Below are 15,516 nucleotides of genomic sequence, written 5' to 3' on the forward strand. Positions count from 1 at the left end.
CATTTATAAGGATTACATGAATAATCATTACATCACAGATGCTTACCCCAGTGAATTTAAACACCAGCATGCCTGTTGGTAGGAATTACATTTATTCTGCTCAAGCCCAAAGTGGGGAACTCTCTACTGGCTTATTCTCTGTAGACTGCAGAGTGATTTTCTATAATTGCAAAAAGATTTCAGTGATAAATTGAAAGATATTGTAAGTCTGCTATTTTGGTGTTTACTTTGCTGTATATCTTGTTTCCTCTTCTTTTGTTACATGTCTAGACCTTGTATTAATTTGCATTAGTTTGCTTTTCAGCACTGCCTTGCAGTCTGACATTAATTCAGTCATGTTAATGATATTCAGTTGTCACCTTCATCCCCATTGCTTCAGATACCTTTCCTCTTCTTCAGTTTTGTCACCTTCATTCTTTCTCTATTCAGGTGTGTTCATTCATTTCATCCCACACCTGATTCTTTAGCTGAGCCCAGACAGCTCCCATTCTTACGTAATCACTCCCTCCTACTTCTATCATCTCATGCCCTTCTTTACCTATTGGTTGATTTATTGAATTAGACTGCTCCACTTTATTGAATTCCTCCACTCTATTTATTTCTATTGGTTGTTGTAGATAATTTTGATATATGTAAATATTGTCTATGTAAACTATGTTCCTGCAGAAGTTTGCTAAGGCTGCGTTCACATAGAAGTATTCGGTATTCGCTATTCGCTATTCGCTATTCGCTATTCGGGCACCGAATACACCATCACCCGCACTGTCAACTCACCATCCCATGCAGTGAGGATTTCTTCCTCCTACATCCCAGCAAATCTTATTAACAATTTCTAAACTGCATCAAAATGTCAGTCTACGTGCTTATTTTTGCTAAAGGGCAAATCCAGACCAAATGTGTCATTATTTCATAAACGAGAGACGGTATACGCTGCAAGAAAATCGAACAAGCTCGATTCCCACTTTGCTATACTTTTCGCAGCTAATCGGTACTTTCGAATAGTGCCCTCCTATGTGAACCGGTGTGAGGAAATCCTATCGTTCGCTTCAAGCTATTCGCGTGCCCTCGAAAAACGAGCCCGAATACCCGAATAGTATACTTCTATGTGAACGCAGCCTTAGGGTGAGTTGCCCCCAGAATAATCAGAGCACCACCAGACTTCTTTGACTTCAGTTCATCTTGTTTGCGTCATCTCTGAGTTCTCAACATTTAGTTTTCTTTTCTTCTTCAAGTGCATTGAAGTTTCAAGATTGAGAATGTCGCTTGATAATTTCTCAACATTAGTTTCGACTCACTACAACATGATCAGGGATTTGATGGAGCTTTTTTTTTTTCATTTTTTCATTTTAGGTACTGGCTGATTCACATGGCAATGCAATTTACCTCAATGAAAGGGAGTGTTCCATTCAGAGGAGAAACCAAAAAGTGATTGAAGAAGCACCAAGGTTTGAGTACATTTCATTTCTTTTTATTTTCCCTGAGCAGTCTTAAATATACTGTAAAGGGTGTTGCATCATACTGAAATGTCCGTTTTTGTGTTGATTTCAGGAATTGTGCATCACAATTGATAAAGTCATATATTTTTGTTGTTATTTTATGTTGCAATGTTCCAGATAATTGTACCAAAATTATGCTTCATAATCTTAGCGGCTAAGATTTTGTTGTAATTGATATTCACCAATCTTTATTGTGTAAGGTCATTATTATGAATAATTACTCCCTTTGAAAGTAATCTGAATTTTTTTTATTTCAGCAGGTAGCTGAGTTCACATGTTACTTTTTTCTCATTACTATTTTCAAGATCAATCCATGATTCCATTTCATCTTGTTTGTCTTGAGCTGCAGTATATATGTTCCATCTATGAAATATTACATTTTCCATTTTCTTATATATTTGTTTTTTGTCTGTATCTGATAGAGGAGAGGAAAGCAAACTTGAAGTCTTGTATGATACAGTCATATCAATCACAACGAGAACAGACACCTGTATATTCCTTCTCTGCTCTTCTGATGTCTTTGTTATAGCCAGCGTGGATGTGATACAAGTCAATCCATTTTAAGAAGAATAAAAAAAAAGATCATAGTAAAACAATGTTAAAAATGGCATTAAAGATGCTTTCTAGAAGCAGTCTCCTGAGACCACTTTGTGAGACATGTGATATGTATGTAATTATCACTTTGCTGTATATGCCATACTAGTATATTTTATGAGGTTTTTATTTACGCGAATTTTTCAAGTAGGTTGCCATTTCCAAACGCATGAAAATATTAACTCTGATGCCGACGTGAATGTAATATGCACACATACATTTCTCTGTTCATCCTTGTACTCCAAGATATCAAATTTAGCCACTCCCAAAATTGTTGGGAAGTCCTGATCTACAAAAAAAAAAAATTGACACTTGCTAGATATATGGCATATATAGTAATTTCAATCAAGGGCATCCAGAAGAGCTAAACGTAATATACACCTTAAGCAGACAAGAGCAGAAACATGAGCAGCTACAAAAACAGACTGACACATATTTCAGCTTCTGTTTGTTGCTCTTTTCATCCTTACAGTACCTTTCTAGATGAGTCCACCAGGCAAGCCATGGGTGCCCAGGCAGTGGCCCTGGCCAAGGCAGTGGACTACAAATCAGCAGGTGAGGATATCACATGTTATTCAACACCCACAGAAGTAGAGATTCTTGCTATCCAATTGGTTGAATCCTCATCATGTGACATTGGCTTAGGACCATTGCATGCTGTTGCTGTATTGTAGAATGTGCAGTTTTTATCAAGCAGTTTTGGACAGCGCAGTCTTACATCATTCCTTTACATTTACTCCCCTGTTGGGTCTTGATTAACTTTAGAGTTTGAACCTGTGCACTCCTGGGATACCACAGTAAACATGCTTTTGCAGTGTGCTCTCAATCAATGAAAGACACACACTCAATTACTGATCACTTCTTCATGCAACTGTACCATTTGCCTTTCATGAGAAATGTTTTGCCCTTTCTGTACTGTAGTCAGATATCAGTGTGGACCACATTCTTATGAAGTATTGTATAAAAAAATAGTGAATGGTCTTTACGTGGTCAATGTGCAGTGGTATAAGATTTCTCATTTGGTGAAAGACGTGGTGTTCTATTCCACTAGGCTCTGCTTCATTTGATAGAGCACCTTATCTTTCACCAACCAACAAGTCTGTTATGAATATTTGTGTTAATTTGCCATCTGCATTAGGAACAGATGTAAGGACATTTTGGTGTAAGAACAATAGTTTGCCTGTGGCTAGTGAAAAAATACATGGTAGCACGTGAACACATACATGTATGATAATTTAGAACACTCACTGGGTTATAATATATCTGTGTGTGTTTTTGTGTCCCCCCCCCCCCCACCATGGGATTAGATCCCCATCACTTCTCCTTAGATATCTGCCTTTTTACCAGTCCTCAGCTGTAGCTTTAATACTGCTCTGAGTGGGGTGTCCCCTAGGGTAGCAATCCACTGTCTGTGTGTTTTCTCTTTTACCTAGAGCAACTGCCATGGGCCAGAGCATAGTAGCCCAAAACTTGCCTCAGGACCTCCCCAACATGATGTTCCTGCCTTTTGAGACATAAATGGAAAATATCCTGCTGCTGCATGCAGCCTGATCCAACTTAGCTTACCCAGTACTGGATGTGACGCAAAATTTCTTCTATTCACAGCGAAGTCATATTAATTTATACAGTGTACATATTTCCTTCTCGAATATTTACATGTATACTGCGTCTCCTGCAGCACCGGCTATACTTTAGCAACTGTCAGTCTATCTGTGCTGCTCTCTGTCTATCTTTATATGTTTGTCTTAAGGATCGTCTGTCCATTATTCAGTATTGATATCCGCGTGACTGTACTCAGAAAATTTCACGTTCTGGATGTTTTTTTATGTATTCTTATTGGTGGCTCTTCCTCCTTGATAATATTCAAGATTACGTCCAAATTATTTTATCTCTGCTTATCTGAACAGGTACTGTTGAATTCTTGGTAGACTCCAATCGAAACTTCTACTTCTTGGAGATGAACACAAGGTTACAAGTAGGTATTTTCATTGTACACGAAGTAGAATAAGTCGTAAGCAATATCAGCATTTTGTAGCCCTCTGCTTATCTGGGTGTACAAAATACAAACATGTGGGTATATGTACCAAAGTTTTAAAATGCTGGTACATATTTTTGTTATGCTTCCGCAACGAAGTGGCCGGAGGCATTATGTTTTCGGGTCGTCCGTCCGTCCGTCCGTCCGTCCCGTTTTGTTTTTGTCGATATCTCGAGAGCCGTGTGGTGGTTTTACATCAAACTTGGTATGAGGGTATATCCTTGGGGGATAATACTTTGTGTGGATTTTAGGGTCACAGGGTCAAAGGTCAAAGGTCACAGGTTATTTTGTGAAAAAAAATTGAAATTTCATGTTTTTCTCCATATCTCGCAAATGGTTCACGGTATCTTCATGGAACTTAGTATATATGCTTGTACCGATGGGCAGTGATTATCTAGGGAAGTTGGGGGTCATGGGTCAAAGGTCAGGGGGTCAAAGGTCAAGGTCAACTCTTCAAAATATCACTACTTTCCTTAAAATGCAATATGCCTGAAGGTTTTTTTTTTTTTTACTTGATGTATGGCATGTATTACCCAATATATATTTTGGGGGAAGTTTCTTGCCAAAAGGTCAAAGGTCAAAAGGTAAAAGGTCAAGTGAAAGTGCTAAATTGCACTTTTTCCTCCATATCTCTAAAGTAACTCAAGGTATCATCTTGAAACTTACATATTTATGCATGTTCAACCTAACTGTGATTCTCTTTGGAACTGTGAGGTCAAAGGTCAAAGGCCAGGTTTAGATAATGCTATTTTCCCATTTGATACTGAAATTATACTTTTTCTCAATACCTTGAAAATTACTCAATGCATAAACTTATAAAAGGGTCAAAAGTCAAGTTAAAATCATCAGTTCCCCAAATACCTGCACTCTGACATTTTAATCATTCATCCAATTGAACCTAGTTCTAGGAAAGTGAACATTCAGCACATTTGTGTCAAACCTGTCATTTTAATATTTTGCCAATTGTGTGAAACTGTCATCACACATTGTCAAGACATTGTACTATAGACCTATTAGGAGAACCATGCATTATGGCGGAGGCATATCAGTCGCCATAGCGATACATCTAGTTTTCTACTTAATATAATTTCCTACCTGTTGTGTGTCACTCAGACAAACTGCCAAGTGTAGATATCATATTTTTATGTGTGTGGGTGTGTGTGTGTGTTTGTGTTTAGGTGGAAAATATTAAAATAGTTTGAACTCTACATTTCATACAGATATTTCCCATATTTGCCAATATCAGAGAAAAACAGTAACTTTAATCTTCTAAAATTGTGTTGCCAATTTAAAGATTAGTTATGACCTCAGCATCAAGAGGCTTTTGAAACTTCCGCAATGAAAACAAACAATTATATTTTGAGCAACGAATGGTTCAAGCGAAAGATAATCTTTCACTCTGCCTCATGAAACGCTAACAAGGAAAAGTGAAAGTTGTAATAAAAAGAGATGGCACCTAGGCCAAACATTTTGCACAAAGTTTAGATCAAATACAAGTCTCTGAATACTCGGGTCTGATTGGCTGACACCTGACTTATGTTTGATTTTTCTGACTTAAATTTGATTGCATCTTTAATGCAACAGTACCCGGACCACAAAAACAAATATTTAGGGGACTTAATGGGTTGATAATTGTAATTCTTAAATCTGTTTTAATGGTTCTCATACCAGGTTGAGCATCCCATCACAGAGTGCATCACTGGGGTAGACCTGGTCCAGGAGATGATCCGCGTTGCCAAGGGCCACCATCTCCGCTACTCTCAGGAGGACATTCCCATCAATGGCTGGGCCATTGAGAGTCGTGTCTATGCAGAGGTGAGGAACACTCTGCAGGCATTTTTGTGCCTCCGCCACGAAGTTTTGCCAGAGGCATTATGTTTTCGGGTTGTCTGTCCGTCCTTCCGTCCGTCTGCAATGAATTTTGTGGACAGCGGAACTAAAAAACCTTTTGAGGTATCCTAATGAAACTTGGCATGTATATATGTATTAGGGGGTGAAGTTGTGCCTATCAACTTTTGGGTGCACATGCTCAAGGTCTAAGGTCAAAAGGTCAAGGTAAAATACGTAAAATTTCACTTTTTCCACCATATCTATTCATCGCCTGAAGATATTTTCTTGAAACTTAGTGTATACATGTATTACCCAATTAAGATTCTATGATGAAAGTCTGGGGTCATGAGGTCAAGGTCAAAGGTCAAAAGGTCAAGTAAAAATATAAAAAATTCACTTTTTTCTCCGTACCTTGGAAATTGTTCATGGTATCTTCATGGAACATAGTATATATGTATACATGTATTGACTGGCAGTGATTATCTAGAGAATTTAGGGTTCATGGGGTCAAAGGTCAGGGGTCAAAGGTCAAGGGCAACACTTCAAAATGTTACTATTTCCCTCATACTTATGCAGTGCCAGCAGGATTATTATGATTATTTTTTTCTTGGTGTATGCATGTGTATAACCCAATAGAGATTATCTGGGAAGTTTCTTTTTTTTTTCTTTTTTTGCCTCAAAGTTCAAAAAGTCAAAGATCAAGTGAAAGTGGGCAATTCCGCGGTTGGTAATGTTACATTTGAACAAATTTAGATATTTGTTTTTACTACTAAATTACCATTTATTCATTTCAAGTCAAAATTATGTCAAAAAATGTTCATCCTTCCCAGGTTTATGATAGAGAAAAGAATGAAACAATCCAAGAAATATTAGAATTGCTATGGCAACCTAAAGGGCTGGTTAGTAACGTTACGAAAAAAAGGACATGACAAAAAAATCAATGTCTTGTTACAAAAAGTGTGCAAAAATTCATGTTACTTCAAACAAAGTGTTGCATTGATTTCCATTATGGCATCATGACAAATGTTCACGCAAATTTTTTTAGCAGTTCGACCGATAATTCTTTAGCTAGACCCCCAAAAGCATGGTTAGTAACGTTACGGTTAGTAACGTTACGGTTAGTAACGTTACATTTGTCAGGAGTGATTCTGCAGGTCATTTCACCCTTTTGTAATTTACAAAATGTCACAGGACTTCTGGAGTACTTAAATGTATTCATCTTTTACCCTTTAGCAAAACTTTGAGGAAAAACTGTAATTTGCATTTAAGTGAATTTCAGCATCCCCAGTCCCACATGTACATTTTAAATGATGGTTTTAGATCTCGCAAAATCAATAGATACGAAAAATAAAATCTACTGAATTTGAAAGACCTTAATGATTGATGAACATCCATGGCATTAGTTGATACCTATATTAAAGAGTAAGATAAATAGGCACATTTCTTTTATCCATGTCATGTCCACCTAACTGCGGAATTGCCCAAGTGCTGAACTAACTTTTTCCTCCATATCTCGAAAGTGACTCAAGTCATCTTGAAACTTACATATGTATTTATGCATGTTCTGCCCGACAGTGATTATCTTATGAATTTTAGGGTCAACGTCCAGATGAAAGTGGTAACAATTTACTATTCAATACAGAAATTGCACTTTTTCTCCATACCTTGAAAATTACCCAATGCATAAACCTATGAATGGGTCAAAGTCAAGTTAAAGTCCTTAAATCTCCAAATATATGCTCAACACATTTGTGACAAACTTTTCATTTTAATATTTGGCCAATTTTGTGAAAATGTAATCACACATTGTCCACATGTACTCTAAGAGCTATTAGGAGAATCATGCATTATGGTGGAGGCATACCAGTCGCCATAGCGACATTTCTAGTTGCAGTTTGGAATCCATTTGGTTTTATTTCAAAAGTTGCCTCCCCCCCCCCCATTAACAATACCATGCTAGGATTTACCCTAATACTGTATACGCCATATATTTAATGAGTCTAAATTTTTGCAAATGAGGACTTCCCGACGATTTCACGAGTGGTTAGATGGTGGTTATTGTATATTAATGATTTGACTTTCAGAGTACAGAGTGTCGGGTCTATTGATACTGTCAAAAGATTTTATCATGTTTTTCAAACTCAGTTTAATATTAAACTTGACTTCTCTTCATGGATCTTTGAAGCTGTCAGGGCATGTAGTACTTGAGTTATTTGTGATTCTTGTGAAACAAGGAACTCCCTTGAAATGATTGCTGTCTTCATCCCTCCCGTTTCGTTGAGACAGGATCCTTACAAATCCTTTGGTCTTCCGTCTATTGGTCGTCTCCACCGCTACTCAGAGCCACTCCACCTGGACAGAGTGAGAGTGGACAGTGGCATCAAGGAAGGGAGCGAGATCAGTATTTACTATGACCCCATGATCTCTAAGGTAGGTTGCTGACCTTCTACGCCCATTGGTCTCTGATGGCCGAATTCAAAGTCACCTTCTGTATTTCTGTCTTGTAACCACCAGAAGGAGAATTACAGCTTTCTGTTGTCTTATATGACATGGTTACTGTTCATATGGGAGTTACAGTAGGATGATATTTCCTGTATGTCATTATTGACCCATCTTATCATTGTGTGACCAGAGAACAACGCGAATTTATGCAATTCAAGAAAACCATGCCTGGGAGAATGACACAGATGCTGGGAGGTTCATAAGTATAAAGCACACCTGTGCGCCTTTGCTTCTTTCTCCAGGGCGCACAACGCAATGCCACAGAAATTCTTTCTCTACAACAGGCTGATTTTTATGAGATTTTGGTTAAATTTGGTTGTTGTGATTAGAAATCATACAATATCAGTTACAAATTCCTCTCCCCATTATATTCATAAAGCCCTTTGTTCATTCAGAAGCTGTCTGAAAGAACTACAATTTCAGCCAGTTTACTTAGAATGAGATGTGGTTTTCATTAATAGTAACCATACATAGGTTGCACAAAGTAATGTCCTTGAGTGAACATAACTTTAGATGAAACCAGTGAATCAAAGGAGACAAAAATGTATCGGCCCAAGAATAAAGGGGCATGTCATCAACATTTTGAAGAGTGAAACGATGGAAACGAATGGGCAACATACAAAAGATGTCATCAATAGGAATAAAACTCGGACAAAGAGCTTTAAAAATTGATGTCTTCACTTTTTATCTCTGATGGAATATTTCAGCACACTTGGTTTATTCTACCATCTATTTTTTTGTTAGTTGGTGACATATGGTAAAGACAGGAGTGAGGCTATGGACACCATGGTGAAAGCTCTGGATACATACGTCATCAGAGGTAAGAATTTAATAATCATAGTCCCATTATTTGAAATTATGCATGTGCACAGAGTCAATCTATCTCATAATGCACGATTTAAATATGAACTATATGGTTTTGCATGAAATGCCTTTTGTAGCAGTTGTTTGTTTGTAAAAGTTAATATCACATGACAGTTCAATGTATTAATTACAGCTGCCTTATCTTTCCATCTGTGACCTGAAATTCATAATTATAGGCTTATCTCTCACTATACCTTTTAGTATTGCTATAGGTATAATCATTTTTAGACTTAGTAGAAGTTGTGATAGTAGTAATGTTAGTATTAATGGTAGTAGTAATAGTATTAGAAGTAGTTGTAGTAGTAGTAGTAGTAGTAGGAGTAGTTGTTATCAATTTTTGCCTATGAAACACTTGCAATGAATAATTGTATGCAAAGGATGCAGCCACCAAAGTAGATAAATGTGGTTTCAGAGGACTTAATGAGTTTAAGCTGGGATAAGGATCTATTATGGCCTTTGTTATTTCCTCTCATCCCAACCCAACCACCAGGAGTGACCCACAACATCTCACTGCTGCAAGACGTCCTGGCCAACCCTCGCTTCCAGTCGGGCGACATCAGCACCAAGTTCCTGCAGGAGGAGTACCCAGAGGGCTTCTCAGGTGAGGCAGCTCATCTTGGATTACCCCAGGGTGAAGTCAGAGTGGATGCATGGCCTTCCAGTAGATCCGGGGCTAATCAGTAGGTCGCCATTCATTATATGGCATCACAGGCCTGTGGAGTCTGGCAGTGATAATGAGATTGTGGCACAACCAAAATATGTGTATGAAAGTTACAAAACCAATGCTCTGTGGGTTTACATTGGATCCATTAAAAGTGATCGAGTAGATGATGGATGGTGTGATCGAGGATACAATTCTCTCATCAATCAAAAGACTGATTGGTTGATTGATAAGTTAATTGTTGATCATTGGATCGACAGATTGCAAAGTTGTGTGGTTGTGAGATTGGTATTCTTAAAAAGCTGATGGATGGGTGGGTGGATAAATCAATGGGTGGATAGACAAATGGATGGATGGATGGATTGATTGATTTACTTTCATGCCTGTCAATGCAAAGGTGAGACAAGTCTTCCTACCCTATTTTTGTGTCCTCTTCCAACTCTTGCTGCGGATTTGTTTGATCTTGTACATTATTAATTTATTATACCGACATTGGTGGTGGTGGTTGTTGTTGCTGTTGTTGTTTCATTTCATTTGTATGTTTGATTAAGGCTAGCCTTTGAAATTAATTTCCAGTTGAATGATGCCTCTCCCACTCCCATTGCTTCATCTAGGCTGGAAGCTGAACCAAGCTGAAGAAACAAACCTGAAGGCAGTAGCCAGCTGTGTGTACATCCTCAGCCAGTTCAAGGCACAGCAATTCCTCAATCAGACCAGGTGAGAGAGCAGAAAAACAAACAAAAACAAAAGCATAAAAGCTTCTCCTGGCATCAGATCTGTCAAGGTGTCCAAATCATTGAGCCTAAAGCAATGTGCTTAGTCTTTTTCAGGACACGGCAAAGAAAGAATGGTGAATGGTACATATAGGGCTTCAACATGCATCAGTACCAAAGTTTCATTTTTGCACCATCTCTTTATGCAAAAATCAGCCTGCAAACAGCTTATAACAGATTCCTCTCTCATTAATGTGTAAAGATATTAAGCTAAGCAATCTGTCATTCTAAAAAGATGATGCAGTGTAAAATTGGGCCTAATCTGTTGACATGCTGTTAGCAGTGAGACATCTGTAAATTCTGAGTAGGTGATAACCCCATTGTGTTGTGATTAATTCATCACATACTTTCTGTTTAACTCTTTATGTGCCACGGAGGAAACCCCCTGTGTGCCACATTATTCTGAGACAGGAAGGTAGTCATGCTTTGAGAAAGAATTCTGTTATTCCAATTTGTATAACTTCTACAAATTTCTGTTAAGATGGGCATAATAGCAAGCAAAGTTAAAGAGGAATGCCAAGCTTTGTTTGGATATAAATTGTTTGACAAATTTATGTTCAATTTTTCTTTTGAATGACCACTTGCTACATTACTGTAAAGGCATGACTTCTGCACATAAAACCGTGACAGTAACTTAGAATGTACGAGCAAATGTAGTTGGGAACACAGTTTGATAGTAATCACCACAAAGAATGCAAGCCGTATATGAGAGGAACAAAAGCACGAGACAAGCTTTCATTGTGGCACGGGATTAGCAGTGATTAGCCGATTTATCGATCGGTTTTGGCGGCTTCGTTTGTTGAGCAGAATATGCGAACGTGGCACATAAAGAGTTAACACTTACCCAGGTATTGTGCTTTGAGCTCCAGTTAGCATGCTGGAGTGCTTTGTTTGCAAGTTACCTTGAAACTTCTTGTCAAGGAATACAAATGATCTCGTCCCCCTGATCCCTATTGTATCACCATGGTCTTTCTACTGGACTGAGAAACATTGCTGCACCTGTATTCATACTGATTGCACTATATCCCTGTATGATTTGTGTTTTAATGCCACAATCTATCTCTTTGTGTTTTCTAGAGTGCCGACCTCCCCAATGACATTTGGAGATTGTCACTTGAGTCTGGTGATAGGTGGAGAGAGACAGGATGTTACCGTGGCGATGGAGGGGGAAGGAAGGTTAAAGGTAAGACCCGTTCATTGCAGGGGGGAAAAAAAGAGTCAACAAGCCTTTTGTAGATCAGAATTAAATTCTGATTGCAAGTAAAATGTGGGCTGAAAATATACCCTATGATAGTCACAGGGTAGAGTACAGAATTGGACTGTGTATCCTGATGGTGTTAGATCCATGGCATAAGATCCATTTCACAAATCAATCTGCTTTACACAAGTGTTGTCAATATAATTGCATAGTTACATTCTCAGAATGTGGCTTCCATTGATGCTCCTTTGGTCTCACTCAAGTGGCACCTCTGCCAGATACAATAGGGAGCTCTAGATTTGCAGCACGGATGCTTGAGACGACGCTTGAGCTGGACGTTCTCTCCCCGCGTTGCGCTGAAAAGTAGCTTTAGATTATGCTGGGACCCAACGTATAAAAAATAAAATGGCGCCCCATATGATCAGTACATGAAGTATCTCTCTACGTCGCAAATTCTGCGGACGTAAAAATAGCCAAGAACGTGTAGTGAAAAACTCAAGACGATGCGAGCTAAAAATAGATCGACTTGACGCACGCTTCTGCGCATGCTCAGAACATGTTTTTTTCCTCTGAACGTCCCGGTCGCGAAAATATAAAGCTCCCTAATATATTTCTAGAGACAGAACTCTTTGCCAAAGAAGCACTCAGCACCATAACATGTACCTTTAGTCCAGTTTGTGTGTAAGAGAGACCTTCATGACTGACTGCTGGCCAATGTTCTCTGTCTCTCGCTAATTCATCAGGTGACCATGGGTGACCAATCGCTGGACGTCAACATTGACTGGTCAACGGCCGATGATGTTATCACACCGACAGTCAACGATACTTCTCTGTGTTTACAGGTGAGCTTTATTTCTCTTCTACAACCTTCTCCCGTGCAAAAATTCTAACTTGTGTTTTTGGAAGTAATTTCACCTCCATTTGTATCTGTATTTGTAAAAGGATGTTTATTCTACATTCAAAGATCTGTACTACTTTGCCACTGCAGTGTAGAAATAAATGCATGGTTTAAAGGGTTATAGGCTGCATATTTATTCATTCCATTTTATTGATGTAGCATTAAAAGGGAAATGCTGGTCTAAGAAAGTTTTATATCTTTTTTTTTGGGGGGGGGGTGCTTCTCTTTTCTCTTTTTTGCTTTAACTACACATGCCAATGAAATATCTGAAGCATGGGTATAATTTCTGTGAAGCAAAAACATATTAGAAATTGACAGAATTTATCTGGTATATGACTTCCAAGTTTGACTTTGGTGTGTTTTTGCAGTTTAGTGATAATTTGTTCCGTGCTTAATGCTTCTCAATTATTGGGTCCACTTTATGGAAAGCCTACCCATGTGCATACAAGATTGCATAGGACAGGTCAAAAATAAGCAATGACAATCGTGACTTTAACCACTCGCGAAATTATCAGGAATTCCCAATTCGCAAAAAAAATCAGACTTGCTAAATATATGGCATATGCGGTAAAACTTTGCAGTGTACAGCGTTTGCAAATTTGTTCATTTTAGGTGATATCATGTGACGGTACAGGAAATATTCAACTCCAATACAGAGGCACTGTGGTGAGTTATAGCATTGATTGTTTTGTTTTGTTTTGTTTTGTGTTGTTTTGTTTTGTTTTGTTTTGTTTTTGTGAATTGCAACTTAATTTCATTGATATGTGACATGGTGTATTGATTAACATAGTGTATGTACATTTTGATTTGAAAGGCTGTGATGTGCTTTTAGTGTGTATGAATTATGGATATTTAAATGCCAATTGATAATGATGTTGACATATTATGTTGAATATTAAGGCCATATTGTATGATGTGCTTTTAATACATATGAATTATGGATATTCAAATGCAATAATGTTGACATATATTGGATGTAATTTAATTGTAGAGTCTATTTTACTTTTGATTTTACTATACAGTTTATGACTTCGTGTATATCCATATGGTCATCTATCTCAATTCTTTGCACCTCAGACTGCATTACTGCTTTGACGTTATGGTAATGTGCCTCCACATTGATGAAAGAGAAAGTAATTTGTCACGTTACTGATTATTGGGGATAGGCCCTATCAGTGGACTCTCCAAATTTTTGAAACATTAAACTACCACAAAATATATGATGTAAGATGTATTGTGATAACATAGCAGACATCACAGATAACTTTGCACCCTCTGTCTTCTTGCACAAGTTCTCCATAGCTGTGATGCGACAAGAAGCAGCCGACCTTCAGGCTCTGATGCCAGAGAAAGCCAAGCCAGATGTTAGCAAGGAGGTTGTCTCCCCTATGCCCGGCAAGCTTCACACACTCCATGTAGAAGTGGGCCAAGTGGTGAGTGTCGGCCTTGGGTCAAGGGTCATATTTACAATGAACTTACTATGGAACAGTGTTTCTTAGCAGATGGGAGCATGTCTCCCCCATGCCTTGCAAGTTCCACTCTTTCCATGCAGAGGTGTGACGAATCATGAGTAACCATTTATACCCGGTATTCGATTTCTAAGACCAAGCCTCTACATTTAAGAACTCCGGTAGTCAAATGTCCTCGGATCAGATTTTGAGACAGAGATGGTCACACACTCCAAGGGATATCTACGAATGTAATGGGTTTCCAGGAAATCTGTAACCTCGGTAGAAGATCAACAATTCCATCCTTTGTCTCTCATTCTATCATTCATATTTTTTCCATCCATCTCTCCTCCACTCAATCATCCATCTCTTCATTCCATCCTCTTTTACTCTTCCATTCAAATTTCCATCTCTCTTTCATTCCATCCTTCATCTCTGCTTCACCCAATGTCCTATCTGTCTTCATCTTCTGTCTCTCTTCACAATTTGTTCTTCTATCTCTGCTCCATTTTATCTTCCATCCTTATTCCATCCTCCATATCTCTTCTATTCAGTTGTACATCTCTCCTCCATTCAATCACATATATCTCTCTGTCATTCTATCCTTCCTCTATCCCTCATTCTCTTTCTCCTCCATTTCTCCTTCATTCTCTCCTTCATTTTTCCTTCATTCTACCCCTTCCCCCTCTCCATTTATTTTCCATTTCATCAGCCATCTCTCCACCATTCCATCCCACACTCTTCCTCCATTGAATCTTCTATCACTCCTTATTCCATCCTCCCATCTTTCCATTCCATTCTCCATCTCTCCTCCTTCCCATTATCCATCTATCTTCTATCTCCTTCATTCTACCCCGTCTCTTCTCCATTCAACTCTACACTTTTCCATTCCATCCTCCACCTCCCCTCCATTTTACCGTCCATCTCTCATTTTTCCATCCTGCATTCTTCCACCATTTAATCTTTTATCTCTCCTCATTCCATTCTCCACCTCTCCTCCTTCCCATTATCCATCTTCTATCTCCTTCATTCTACCCCGTCTTTTCTCCATTCAACTCTACACTTTTCCATTCCATCCTCCATCTCCCCTCCATTTTACCGTCCATCTCTCCACCTTTCCACCCTGCATTCTTCCACCATTTAATCTCCTGTCTTTCCCTCCATTCCATCATCAATCTTCTTCCCCTTGTCCTTTTATTTCTCCGCCATTCCATTCT

General features: G+C 38.5%; 1 protein-coding gene across 1 annotated transcript in view; it reads left to right on the forward strand.

Annotated features, from left to right (window-relative positions):
- The window catches only part of LOC139741380 (propionyl-CoA carboxylase alpha chain, mitochondrial-like), a 28,360-nt gene that overhangs the window by 11,709 nt on the left and 1,135 nt on the right, over positions 1–15,516 (forward strand). Inside the window, exons 9-20 of the mRNA XM_071651963.1 lie at positions 1,351–1,445; positions 2,563–2,645; positions 3,998–4,065; positions 5,797–5,940; positions 8,242–8,385; positions 9,202–9,277; positions 9,812–9,922; positions 10,597–10,699; positions 11,833–11,938; positions 12,697–12,795; positions 13,464–13,517; positions 14,144–14,284. Coding sequence (XP_071508064.1) covers positions 1,351–1,445; positions 2,563–2,645; positions 3,998–4,065; positions 5,797–5,940; positions 8,242–8,385; positions 9,202–9,277; positions 9,812–9,922; positions 10,597–10,699; positions 11,833–11,938; positions 12,697–12,795; positions 13,464–13,517; positions 14,144–14,284 — 1,224 coding nt within the window. The remainder of the gene's footprint in view (positions 1–1,350; positions 1,446–2,562; positions 2,646–3,997; positions 4,066–5,796; positions 5,941–8,241; positions 8,386–9,201; positions 9,278–9,811; positions 9,923–10,596; positions 10,700–11,832; positions 11,939–12,696; positions 12,796–13,463; positions 13,518–14,143; positions 14,285–15,516) is intronic.

The sequence above is a fragment of the Diadema antillarum genome, unplaced genomic scaffold (assembly GCF_040938485.1).
Source record: "Diadema antillarum isolate AM-2024a unplaced genomic scaffold, OU_Dant_1.0 seq00000926_RagTag, whole genome shotgun sequence".
NCBI lineage: Eukaryota > Metazoa > Echinodermata > Echinoidea > Diadematoida > Diadematidae > Diadema > Diadema antillarum.